Here is a 14152-nt window from a genome sequence, read left to right as displayed (position 1 = left end):
GAGGTATGCCAAAAGGTAGGAAAGCCTCAAGACCAGGTCAAGGCTCCTCTCCAGCCACTTCCCATAATTGAGGTCCCATTTCAGCGAGTAGCTGTGGATATTATGGGTCCTTTCCCAAAGAAGACCCCCAGAGGAAAGCAGTACATACTGACTTTTGTGGACTTTGCTACCAGATGGCCGGAAGCAGTAGCTCTAGGCAACACCAGGGCTAAAACTGCGTGCCAGGCCTTAACTGACATTTTTGCCAGGGTAGGTTGGCCCTCCGACATTCTTACAGATTCGGGAACAAATTTCCTATCAGGCACCATGAAAGACCTGTGGGAAGCTCATGGGGTACATCATTTGGTTGCCACCCCATACCACCACCAAACCAATGGCCTGGTGGAGAGATTTAATGGAACTTTGGGGGCCATGATCCGTAAATGAACACTCCAATAATTGGGATCTAGTGTTGCAGCAGTTGCTGTTTGCCTACAGGGCTGTACCACATCCCAGTTTAGGATTCTCACCATTCGAGCTTGTGTATGGCCATGAGGTTAAGGGGCCATTACAGTTGGTGAAGCAACAATGGGAGGGGTTTACGCCTTCTCCAGGAACTAACATTCTAGACTTTGTAAGCAACCTACAAAACACCCTCCGACACTCTTTGGCCCTTGCTAAAGAAAACCTAAAGGATGCTCAAGCAGAGCAAAAGGTCTGGTATGATAGGCATACCAGAGAGCGTTCCTTCAGGATAGGAGACCAGGTCATGGTCTTGAAGGCGCTACAGGCCCATAAGATGGAAGCATCATGGGAAGGACCATTCACGGTCCAGGAGCGCCTAGGAGCTGTTAACTACCTCATTGCATTTCCTAATTCCTCCTTAAAACCTAAAGTGTACCATGTTAACTCTTTAAAGCCCTTTTACCCCAGGGAATTCCAGGTCTGTCAGTTTACAGCCCAGAGAGGAGATGACGCTGAGTGGCCTGAAGGTGTCTACTACGAAGGAAAAAGAAATGGTGGTGTGGAAGAGGTGACCCTCTCCACAACCCTGGAACGTCTACAGCGGCAACAGATCAAGGAGCTGTGCACTCACTTCAGCCCTTTGTTCTCAGCCAACCCAGGACGGACTGAGCAAACGTACCACACCATTGACACAGGTAATGCTCACCCGATTAGAACCCCACCCTACCGGGTGCCACCTCATGCCCAAGTTGCTATAAAACGGGAGATTGAAAACACACTGGAGATGGGTATCATCCGCCCTTCTACCAGTGCATGGGCATCTCCAGTGGTTCTAGTTCCCAAACTAGATGGGGAAATACGCTTTTGCGTGGACTACCGAAAGCTTAATGCTGTCACTCACCCAGTCAACTACCCAATGCCGCGCACCGATGAGCTCTTGGAGAAATTGGGACGTGCCCAGTTCATCTCCACAATAGATTTAACCAAGGGGTACTGGCAAGTACCACTAAATGAACCCGCCAAAGAAAAATCTGCATTCATCACCCATGCAGGGCTGTATGAATTTAATGTGCTTCCGTTCGGACTGCGGAATGCACCCGCCACCTTCCAAAGGCTGGTAGATGGTCTACTAGCACGGTTGGGAGAATGTGCAGTTGCATACCTCGATGATGTGGCCATTTTTTCTGACTCATGGCCCGAACACCTAGAACACCTGGAAACGGTCTTTAAGCGCATCAGGCAGGCAGGACTAACTTAAGGCCAAAAAGTGTCAAATAGGCCAAAACAGAGTGACTTACCTAGGGCACCAGGTGGGTCGAGGAACCATTAACCCCCTACAGGCCAAGGTGGAGGCTATCCAAAACTGGCCTGTTCCACGGTCAAAGAAACAGGTCCAATCCTTCTTAGGCTTGGCCGGATATTACAGGCGATTTGTACCACACTACAGCCAAATCGCTGCCCCACTAACTGATCTAACCAGAAAAATGCAGCCAAATGCTGTTAAGTGGACTGATGAGTGTCAGAAAGCCTTTACCCAGCTTAAGGCGACACTCATGTCTGACCCTGTGTTAAGGGCCCCGGACTTTGAAAAACCCTTCCTAGTAACCACCGATGCATCTGAACGTGGGGTAGGAGCAGTTCTAATGCAGGAAGGACCGGATCACAACTTCCATCCTGTCGTATTTCTCAGCAAGAAATTGTCTGAGAGGGAAAGCCACTGGTCCATCAGTGAGAAAGAATGTTACGCCATTGTGTATGCCCTGGAAAAGCTACGACCATATGTTTGGGGACGGCGGTTCCAGCTACAAACTGACCATGCTGCGCTAAAGTGGCTTCATACTAACAAGGGAAACAACAAGAAACTTCTCCGCTGGAGCTTAGCTCTCCAAGACTTTGATTTTGAAATTCAACACATTTCAGGAGCTTCCAACAAAGTTGCTGATGCACTCTCTCGTGAAAGTTTCCCAGAATCAAGTGGTTAAAAAGTGTTCTTCACATGTTTACATGCTTAGTAGTATACGTAATACTGCATGTGTTTCAGTAATCTGTTTATTTTACAGTTCTAGAAGGAAATCACCACCAGTAGTTCCCACTGTTGGTGATTTGGGGGGCGTGTCATAAACAGTTAGTTAAGGGTTAAGGTTTTTGTCTGCCTGTAAAGGGTTAACAAGCAGTACCTGTGGACACCTGACCAGAGGACCAATGAGGGACAAGATTATTTTCAAATCCGTGGAGGGAAGGTTTTTTTTCCCTGTTCTTTGTTTTCTTAGAGTCTCTCTCTTGGGTATTAAGAGAGTCCAGACATCTTAATCAAGTCCTCCCAGGTTTCTGCAACAAATTCTTCTATTCAAGCTAGTGAGTATTAGCAAGGAACTAGTATTCTTATACTTTTATTTCTGTATTTGCAATTCTGTGTTTTGCTATAGAATTTCTTTAAGTCTGTACTGATATTGCTTTTACTGAGAAAGGAGGAGGGGGAATTCTCTCCAGAGCTTGATAAGTTTAGACCCTGTATTGTCCATCTTGGTTACAGAGACGGTGACTTTTCTTTTTTATTCTTTATTCTTTTATTCTCTGCTGGCAGCACTCAGCATTTTTTTTTTTTTTTGCTCTGCTGGCAAAACCCCTCCCAATGTGTCCTGATATTTTCTCCCTCTCATCTGGTCACCCTAATGTACAGGGCCTAGCACAATGGGGGCCTGGTCCATGATTAAGGTTCATAGGTGCTATGATAATACAAATAATTTAAGAATATGTCTTTATATAAGTTATAGTGAATATTTAGGAGCTGAGTACAGTCAACTTCCCTGGACTATGTGCAGGTACAAGGGACTGCCTACCAAGCTCCACTTTTAGGATCAAAGCATACATTTTACTCCTGGGGGAATTATGCGCTACTGCGCAATGCAGAATTCTGTTTCCCCCACAGAATTGCTGGCTGCTACTAGGGCCTGCTGGATTCTGTAGAGCCCAGCTTGCAGAGAGGGGGCTGCCTAGCCTGGAGGCTGCACGCTCTGCTTGATCCTCATTCTCCCAGAAATGGACAAGGACCCCAACTCTAGCAAGGAGCGAGGAAAGGCAGGACTGCACCACACCACACCACACCCCCTGGCAGGACAGTAAAGAAGCTTGGGGGAGGTAAAAGCTCTGAGGGTGCTGGTGTCTGGGCTCTAGGGGGAAGGGGACGCTGGTGTCTGGGCCAGTGGTACTCCATGGCTGGGATCTGGGGGGAGGAGGTGGAGTCTGGGCCCGGGTGGAGGGGGTGCTGGTGTTTGGGATAGGACTGCCCTGCAACGAGGCTCTCGAGTAGGATGGAATTTCAAATGTCAGGGCTCTGGGGGTCCCACACAGCCCCCTCCAGCACTCCTCAACTGGAACTGAGTTGTAGCAAGGCTTTCTTTAACTCTGCTGGTAAGGGAATCGTTTTTTGCTGTTGTCTGTATTGTTGACATACTTGTTAATAGGTATTTTGAAATAAATTACCAAAATAATTGAAACTGGGGTGATTATAGTGTGTTATTTTGACAAAATACGCAAAATTTTACAGAATTTTTAATTCTTTGGCACACCATTCCAAGAGTATAACAACATTCTATGGAACAGCTCCACAGCACAGATATAGATCAGGGCTGGTCAACCAAATAGCTTGATTTCCTGAACTTTCCGATATGCTTTATAATGAATCAAAAGTTTTTGCTGGAACTGTGCCTCTGTATTAGAATGTGACCAGCTGGCAGTGACCCAGTACTTCAAGGATTTGCAGTCTACTATTTCAAGTTATTAATTGAAACAAATCTTCTAACAAACTTGCACTAAAGTGCAGTTGGTTCAGAATACTGTTGCTTAAAGTGTTGGTCTCATAGGAAACTTTGAAAAACCTTTCTAAATTAGTGTTAGGAACATATGCATGCAGACAGGATTTATGTTCTTCATTACTGTGTCTGGTTCATGCTACCTATGACTCAGCTTAAGACCTAGCCAGTTCTTTCTGACAACCATTTCCAAGAGCAACTCACTGTGACATCAAATGATATGAACTTTAGGCATAGCATTTCCCTGGCAACAATAAACCAAAATAGTAAAATCCAAAGAATGCAATGTGTAAATGGATTTGCCTTTCATTTGCTGGTTCCTGGAGGCTTTTAAGTAACTACCTGCAGTGAACACTGCCTGGTTAGGATTTATGCCCTTAGTTTTGACATTAGCGGATAGTTTTTTGTTCCTTGTTTTAAACAAAGCAGTTGCATAATGCTGCAATTTGTGATGGAAAAACTATCAATTTAATTTTTCCGAGAATAAAAAAAATCTCAGTAAAGGCAATTTACTGGCTACAAATGTCAGCCACATGTTAAGAATAACAATTGCATGTCCTTGTGTCAGGGATTCTAGTTAACAGTATACATAACGAAACCATGCAACCTAGGATGTTGCCTCTTTTTGCTTCTATTATACTGGATTCAGAGGCATAGTATTTTGTGCAATCCATATGTGTAGATTTGTGCTGACCAAATCTACTGCATCCAAGATGCAAATGGACACTGATCCCAAATGGGGATAAGTATAGGGGAGAATAACTGTCTTTCTAATGTACTTTATTTTCAATGATTCAATACATCCCCACAAAGTTTAGTGACTAACTGAAATAGTTCCCCATTAAAGATTAGCCTGCATAAGGAAAACAAAGCAACCGACCTTCCCATTTACTGGACTCACTTTCTGATAGATCAAACCCTCAAATTACAAAAGCGCAGGCACCACCTGAATGTCATCAGCAAGAAAGGCATAGTGCCATAACTATATTTAAATATAATAAACTAAGCAGCCTTTTGATTATCACACTTTGTTTAGGAAGACGAAGCAAGAACAATTAACTCCACTCTCTCATAGCAATTTTGAAACAAGCATTAAATATCTGAACACATTAAAAATAAACACATCTTATTTGTGCCAAAGTTTATTTTTCAAAACCTTTTAATAACAAATGAATGAATCTGAGCAACAATCTTAAACCCAAAACAGTTTTGTATGTTGTTAAATTAAGTGCCACAATTAAATGTCAACATAGCCAGTCTTGTGCTTTTGCAATGTTTTATTTTGCAGAATTTGTATCTTTAAACCTCCCCCCTCTCCCAGTTTTATGGTCAATGGATTGTTTTCCACACATTCTGCATCCATTATTATAAAATGGAAAGGAACTCATTTAAAGAAACAGCCATACAAGAATAAGCCTGTAAAAACAACCTCCTACATTATAGTAAGCTCCTTTTAAATAAATACCCAATAAAAGGCACAAACCTGTTATACATGGGGAAAATGCAACATATAAAATGATGAAAGAACCATTAAATAAATAATCCCAAAGGAATAAATCTGTTCAGCACCTTTTTTTTTTGCGCCAGTGCTCTAAATGATGAAATCCCCAGCCAAATATCTGGTAAAGGATTAGACTTGAAACACAAGGCTACAGGTTTGAGATACTGAAGGAGGATTCCTAATGTACATCTTTTTTTTTTTTTTTAAACTGCACCAGATATTACAATCTCTTTAAATAAATGCACATGAGATACTTGTGGAAAAAAAGCTATGCAGTAATGTATTTAGCAATACGTGACAATCAAATACATCTTCAGAGTAATAGCAACATAACTTTTCTATTTCTCTACCAATAAATGTATAAATGATAACATGTACAATTTCCATTACTCAAAAATATAATCTTTAAAATGGAAATAAATGACTGGTACACAGTGCCTTTAGATGTTATCCTTACGATACAAACTACCCAAAAGAAAAAAGTTTTCCCTTTTATTTACAAATAAAGCACCGATCCACAGTGCATGATACTCTAAAATTGTAACCCACCCTCTCTGTCACATCAAAAAACCAGATCTGGACACACCCTGTATTCAGTCTTGAAGTAAGAGGTTATTCAACATTTTACAAAAAGTATGCTCACTATTTTTACCCTACATTTTTTTCCACCACTATGTGCACAGAACTAAAATTTCTCTATTACATAATTCTAGTTGGGAATCTAAATTTAAGGTAGAGAACTTCCTGGAGGCAAATTCATAACATACGTTAAAGATATTAAAAAGGGACACTTTCAAGTCCAACAAGCTCAATATTACAAAGTTCCATCCCACCTCCTGCAATAGATTCTATGGTAAAGTGCCCCATCAGAAAGATATTAACTTGCTTCCCAAAAAAGGGATGCAACAGTGTTAACATCTCAGCTGTTAGGCGGAATGATAGTCACAAATGCCACAGGAATACATGATGGAAGTGCATGGCATTCCTCAGATTTCACTGATTTTGAGAGAAAGGAAGGAGCTGAAGAGCACTCAGAACAGGATGCTTAATCACAAAAAACAGGGTTAGTAGGAGAGTGAATGGACAATGCCATATACATACAGGTCCTTTGTAGTCTTGCTCTTGTACCAGCTACTATTTGCAACCGTGGCAAGGCTTTTTTTTTTTTTTTTTTTAAAGTCACATGGTCCCCAATAATGGGGATAATTTTGCTGTACAACAAAAAGTCTCTCTCAGAGGATCAAGGGGCAAATACTGAGCCTTAAGAATCTTGACAGTGTCCTGTTTCCTTGCAGTTACATTATTCTTAATTATGAAACCATATGTTGGGGGCTAAAAATGATACTCCAGCATTTTACATGTTCAAGTATGTTCACAAGGAAGTTGCTAAAAGCAGTGCTGTACACTTTTGTGAAGTCAGAAATATGCTAAAACCACCTTTTCTTCAAAGATAAAACTATATCAAGATTTTTACATAAACCCATTAATGCATCAACAAATGCTGTACAAGACTAAAGGGAAGGTAGTTTATAAAATGATTAAGATGTACACTGTGGCTGTTTTTTCCTTTTTAATTCTAAATAAAACTTATCAGACGGTCTGATTACAGGAAAGCTGCCCAACAAAGTCACTAAAAATTTCTCTAGCCAAATCAGAAATTTTAAAAAAAAGTATTTGAGCCTATTTCTGACTGCAGGAAGTAGAGAACAAATACATTCTAGCTAATCAGAATGTAGCTCTTCAATAAAGTTACAGTGAATGTATGCTGTCTGCCCATTCATTCATTTAAGCAATTTAAAATGAATCATATAAGGGATATAATTTAAAATGGATTTGAACAGGACTATAAAATAATCTGCTACAGGAAAAAAAGAGTCTTGATATTTACTTTACAGAGCCAGACATTACCTGTTCACAACCTCTGAGCATTGACATTACTGCTTAACTATTTTAAAAAACACATACTAGTCTATCACAGGTACTGATCTAAACTGGATTTAAGACAGAAGAATTTGTTGGAAGCAAGATCTTTAAATGCTGAGTAAACTCAATGGAATTCATCCCTGTATCGAATAAAGTTTGAAACATTATGACTCACTCCAAGTTATGGGTAGATTTCCCCAGCATATGGAGGGCCACTGTGTGCACTGGAGAATTCACTGACTTAAAACTAATTATACAGTATTTTTGGTCAACCCAGGAAGAGGGGATTAAAGCCAAAAGCCTTTAAATTCAAATTTCAATATTTAATCACTGTATGTTAGTCCAGTTTATATCTTTGCCAGTACATGTCCAGAATTTTGGCTTAATACATCTGTTCCATTTGCAACATTTAATTTCACAGAAAGTTAGTGGTTACAAAATTTCAAATACATGTGTCAAAAGGACTTAAAAATTCTCATTTAGTTTGACAAAAAGTATATTTCTTTTACGAAATAAGTATATTCCCTTACACTCTTGGCACAAAATTAATGAACAAAAAGATACCTACAGAAAAGGGTATTATAGAATTTAAGTGCTGTATTTCAAAGGTTTGCTCTAGATCAACTTGGCAAGATTACTAAATAACATGTTGGCATTCGTAAGCTACCCTTAATGATATTATTGCTAATGTAACATTCCCAAGACAAGACAGTCACTACTATACTGACGTAAATAACAAGGACGCTTATTTTCTTTTTATGATGACCCAGTTTAAGATTATCCCACAGCGAGATTTAAATGATACAATAGCACTTTTCCCTTTTCTTCTATTCTCCCACTAAAGTTCTGGAAACATGTTCTGAATTGTGTGTGTGTCAAATTACATACTTTTTTCAAGCTATCATTTTTATTCTTCAGGTGTTCGAAGATATGAAAGATCAGGCTGTATTTTTTAATCCAACATTCTACGGTATTTTTATGGAATATTTTATTTAATAAATATGGAAGTGAAAACCTTAATTTTTTAAATCATTTTGGCATATGCGTAGCTAGACTGCAGTTATATTTTTCATAGATTAGATAATGGATTGCAAGATTTTTATTATAAAAGAAATGTATGTACATTTCTTAAGCAATGCAGTATTTTTATTTTGAAAATTCAACAAAATAAAGTTACTGCAGGATTAAAGAAACGTACTTCAAAGTTTACACATATATTTACACATTTAAAAATAATTACTTTTTTTGTAATTTGTAAGGACTGGATTTGTTGTTGAACAAGTGGCAAAAGCTATAGTCAAAGGCTGGACAATATCACGAATGTAATTCCTAGTCCAAAAAGATCAACTTTTTTTTTTTTTTTTTAAACTGCCCAACTACTCAAATGTGGACATTTCTCCTCTTTAGTGGCCAGCAACAAGATTTGCTAATCCCTCCAATTTGCTGCTGCTGGATGTGTCTGCAGTTTTACTTGACATAAAGGCAACTCCTGCTAGAGCTAAGAACGATGCTGCTACCTGCACAAAAGATACTGTAAGGAAGTGCAGCTATCACTATCTCTGTTTGTAAGCTGCACATGCTATTCTGTAACATTACTACTATCTTCTCCTGCTTGGAGACAGATCTCAAGCCTATGCCAAAGTCTGAATCTCTCAGTTGGCAATATAACGCACTGCCATAATGCCAATGGATCAGTTTTCCATTAATTGTTTTTATTTATAGTTAGTTGATTCACAGCATTTAAAACTCACAGTATAAAATTTGTGAATTATAAGAAGCTATTCTAATATGAGAAAGCTGTCTGATTTCACACAATATTGGCTTTATATGATAATACAAGCATTACTCTATCAGAGTACTTTATTAGAGCATATGAAAGTTTTATTGCTCAACTTCATTTGAGTTGTGCCTTGATTACAACAGCCACACAGTTCAGGGAGAAAATAAAATAAATAGAAATATCATGCCCTCAGTCAACTTTCTACAGGCCATCTGTTGATGAATAAAGTTGCAAAGCAATTTACGTAAATAAGCCCCTCTTCAGAAGGTATAGGTCCTTAAAAGTCAGATTCTTCTCATCTTCTAAACTGACCTTTAGCTTCAAAGATTTTGATTTTCTACTGAAGCTAGTCTTACAGTCTAAAAGCAATGAACAAACATGATTCCATACCATAGTGACTGTTATAAACAAGAATCTCTAAAGCATTGCAATTCAAAGTAATTTTATGTTACACAGGGAGTCGTAAGTGGATGCCCTGCTGAAGACTGCACTGTGAGAACACTGAATTTTCAATCTCTTCTTTTTACCAGTATTTGGTCGTCAATGTATCTCGCTGCTTTGGCTGCTCTACATAAACTGTATCTGTAAGATAGAAATGAAAGTTTAAGTTTGTTTACTCAGTGCACTATTTCTGCAGAATAATGAATCAATTCACATATCTACAAGCAGAACAGTTAACCTGGTTACTTGACAACCGGGATTTATTTGGGGGTGAGGTAGAAGATAGTGCACTACTTATTTGGTTTCTTATGGAGAGTTATTTAAAACCACCAAACCCAAACATTTAGGGTTATGATACAAATAGATACAGAGTGAAATTCACAGCTGAGCATGAAATATATGTTCTCCCAATGAAGCACATAAATTAGAGTGAATCTTCTCCCCACATCCCACATCAAATGCATGAAGACCACCATATTTTATCATCCCAACTGTGGGCCCAAACCAGCAGAAGACATGAATTCATTGCCTGCTGTGTTGTGTAAGGCTGAACTCATCCAGGGGAATGACTGGCTGGCTAGTCCTAGAAGCCAAATACTGCCCTCTCATCCCCCCTATGCCTAAAGTTTCTAGGCAAGGATTTTCACAGCTAGCTAGGCAAAGCTGACCAATAACCTGTGCTCTGCTGTTCTCCATTCATTTACCTCCTCCCCCTCCAGGATGTAGTGCCTACTAGGAGCCGCTACACAGATGAGAGTAACCCCTACAAGCATGGAAATAGAGGACTGTAGCTCTAATGAGTTCAGAATGGTAACACTGGCTTGGAAGGAAGAAAGTCCAGTTTTACTTAACATTGTATCCTTTAAGGTATCATAGAATCATAGAATTCAAGATCAGAAGGGACCATTATGATCATCTAGTCTGACCTCCTGCAAGATGCAAGCCACATAAGCCGATCCACCCACTCCTGAAATAATTCTCTCCCTTGGCTCTGCTGTTGAATGCTCCAAATCATGATTTAAAGACTTCTAGTAGCAGATAATCCACCAGCAAGCGACCCCTGCCCCATGCTTCGGAGGAAAGCGAAAAACCTCCAGGGCCACTGCCAATCTACCCTGGAGGAAAATTCCTTCCCGACCCCAAATATGGCGATCAGCTGAACCCCGAGCATGCGGGCAAGACTCTCCAGCCAGACCCTCTGGAAAAAGGCTAACAATATCCTATCATTGACCCTTTGTACTAATTACCATTGTGGCACGTTATTGACCTATTGACTAAACCCGTTATCCTATCATACCATCCCCTCCATAAACTTATCTAGCTTAATCTTAAAGTCATGGAGGTCCTTCGCCCCCACTGTTTCCCTTGGTAGGCTGTTCCAGAATTGCACTCCTCTGATGGTTAGAAACCTTCGTCTAATTTCAAGCCTAAATTTCCTGACTGACAATTTATATCCGTTTGTCCTCGTGTCCACATTAGCACTGAGCTGAAATAATTCCTCTCCTTCCCTGGTATTTATCCCTCTGATATATTTAAAGAGTGCAATCATATCTCCTCTTATCCTTATTTTGGTTAAGGAAAACAAACCAAGCTCCTCAAGTCTCCTTTCATACGACAGGCTTTCCATTCCTCGGATCATTCTAGTGGCCCTTCTTTGTACCCGTTCCAGTTTAGATTGCAGTGTTAAATCTTTATGGCAATTTTTTTTCCATAGCGTTAAACCTTAGAGACCTATACAATATTAACAAAAGATGGACTTGCCTTTTTTAAAGGCAGACTAGGAGGTCATCAGTGTACACTGGGCTAGTTCACTCAAGCGCATTTGTAATTTAAGGGTCCTAGAAAAAGATAGATGTAAAACTACTGGAATCCCAAGTTTTTTTTGTGTTTTGGGATCATTCACTTACTCCTAAGACTAGAAATTTTCCATAATCTTTTAAGTTCACATTTAAAAAAAAAAAAAAAAGTGCTCACCTGTGTTCCAGGGACAGGCGCAAAGGGATTTGTTGGCCTGAGACCTGGCTGTGTATAAATCATTGGCTGGGATGCCATTAAAGGAGCAGCACCAATCTGAGGAGGTACCTGTAAGGTATAGAGAAAGACAGGGGAAGAGTTAATCAAAGAAATATTTTAAACTCAAATTAATCTTGGAAACTTCATATGGAATATTTTGTGCTGTATGTCATATACTGGAAATCAGCACAACAACAGAAACAACAGGTATGTAGTCTTTCAGGTCTTTTAGTTTGTGTAAAGAAAAGAGTATAAACCGACAAATTAGCATATTGAAACATGGCAACAAAACAATTAAAATGTACAATTACATTTCCAAAGTGTGAAAATACAGTTATAACAATGAACTCCTTACCATTCCATACACAGGCACTTGAGGTGTAGTCACTGGGTAGGTCATTGGAGCAGGTACCTTTAATGTAAGGAAGAAAAATTATGCTTGAAATGATCTAAAATACAGTTCTACTAGTAACATTTAATAAGAGACTTTACAAAATATAAAGGTATATTTTGTAAAGTACTTGAAATAGGTTACAAGTTTACAAGAAAGCAACTTACATATCCAGGATAATGTACTCCATTCTGGCATACCAAAAAGGAATAAGGACAGAAAATTATTGATGTGGTACTGAAACTAGACAACTTAACCCAGGATTGGGTTATGATATAGCAATGACATTAGCTATCTCCATGCTTTTCATTGTGAATATAATATAGTCTTTAACCAGAATAAATGTACAAACAATATAATTCAGTGTGCTATAACAGTAAGAGCAGTTAATTTAACAGGCTGTACCACGTAACTTGGATAGAATTTTCCTTTTCTAACATGTAAACAACAACTAGTTTCAGTCTAATAATGGAGGCATTAATTCATTATATTTTTGCTAAAACCAGCCACATTTAAAGGCTTTATTTGCTTTTCAAACCTTCAGGAAACAGACACTGTATAGTTACTTAAGGAGAAGAAGAAGAGAATAGGAGAGAGCAAGAAAGCCTTGATCACTCATCATGAAATTCAGTGAAGAATGGAGAGGAAAGGATGCTCAAGTATCATAAAAGATTCTTAGCCTAAAGACAGCTTTCATGTTTTTCTACAATATAGAACCAGGTGTCTGAAGCGAGCCCAGAAACTGAAGAGCAGGAGCAAGTGGAAGAGGAAATCAGTCCCAAGAACAACCATCTAGGGATTCATTTCTACACAGGGCCACATCCTAGGTCTTGCTGTCCCATTGTGACCTAATGGGAAATGTGCACACTATTAACAGTTGGTAAGTTATAGTGCATATGAAAATGGAGACTAGAAGATTCCATCTGCATGACAGATATGAAAGAGTATGTGTTTTGTACGTGAGCTTGTGGAACACATAGTAGCTCTCCAAATCGCCTTGGCCATTTGATTGTTTTACTTATTAAAAGAATCAAAACCTAACATTCTAGTTCTACCAATGGGATACAATTAGCACATTTGTACGCAAGGGTAGGAAGATATTTTGTGTTCCTAGTACATTCAGGACAAGGATGAATAAATCCAGGAACATCCCCTATTATTGGTTCTACAACAATCAGACTATTGCAGATTTTAATAGATCCATAGCATCTTTCCATATCTTTTGTTGAACATCCAGAATATTGACAGGAAGTCACTACTGAGAAAGACGAAGATGCTTAGAACTGTTCCTTGAATTTTTGGGGGTCGCTTTATGGAATGTTTAATTCAGGACTTTCCAGTTACTGTTCAGTTCTGGCATAGCTATTTTTCCTCAGCCACTGGATGACTTAAAGTCCCTGTCACAATGCTTGACCTGATTTAGGTGTGGCACAACAAACTGTGAACCAACAAAAATGGGCATTTGCTCATCTTTCCAAAAGTATAGTCTATGTATCAAAGGCAAGAGGCATAAAATACTGAATATTTTCCTTAGTACCCAACCCCCCCAAAACAGCCTAAGGCACACAATTTTCAGAAGTATCTAAATAAATAAGGAACCTTGAAGATGGGAGTTAGGCCCTTTTGAAAATGTTATCCAAGACCTGGAATTGTATTTTTTCTATACAGGCTAAGTATTTCAAATACTCAATAAAAAGAACTTTAACTGATACATTAAAAACAAACATACAAATGTACTAAATGAAAGTCAACTGTCAAACCCCAATCTACCTTTGCCTCAATGTCTCTTACATACTCTCCTGGGATCTGTTGAAACTCACAAGTTATGTTTCTAAACCAGGGGTTGG

General features: G+C 39.1%; 1 protein-coding gene across 6 annotated transcripts in view; it reads right to left on the bottom strand.

Moving 5' to 3' along the window:
• Nucleotides 1-5382: 5382 nt before the first annotated feature.
• LOC123377216 (phosphatidylinositol-binding clathrin assembly protein-like) overlaps nt 5383-14152 on the bottom strand; it is a 50773-nt gene continuing 42003 nt past the window's right edge. For 4 of the 6 annotated variants that reach the window (XM_045029824.1, XM_045029826.1, XM_045029828.1 and 1 more), the window contains 4 exons: nt 12473-12496; nt 12270-12326; nt 11876-11983; nt 5383-10042 (listed from right to left, as the gene is read on the bottom strand). In XM_045029824.1, the coding sequence (XP_044885759.1) occupies nt 10028-10042; nt 11876-11983; nt 12270-12326; nt 12473-12496 (204 nt within the window). In that variant the 3' untranslated portion in view covers nt 5383-10027. The remainder of the gene's footprint in view (nt 10043-11875; nt 11984-12269; nt 12327-12472; nt 12497-14152) is intronic. The other 2 variants (XM_045029825.1, XM_045029830.1) reach the window with 1 other exon arrangement.

Source organism: Mauremys mutica, chromosome 9 (assembly GCF_020497125.1).
Source record: "Mauremys mutica isolate MM-2020 ecotype Southern chromosome 9, ASM2049712v1, whole genome shotgun sequence".
Lineage (NCBI taxonomy): Eukaryota > Metazoa > Chordata > Testudines > Geoemydidae > Mauremys > Mauremys mutica.
This window is presented reverse-complemented; position numbering and strand designations above follow the sequence as displayed.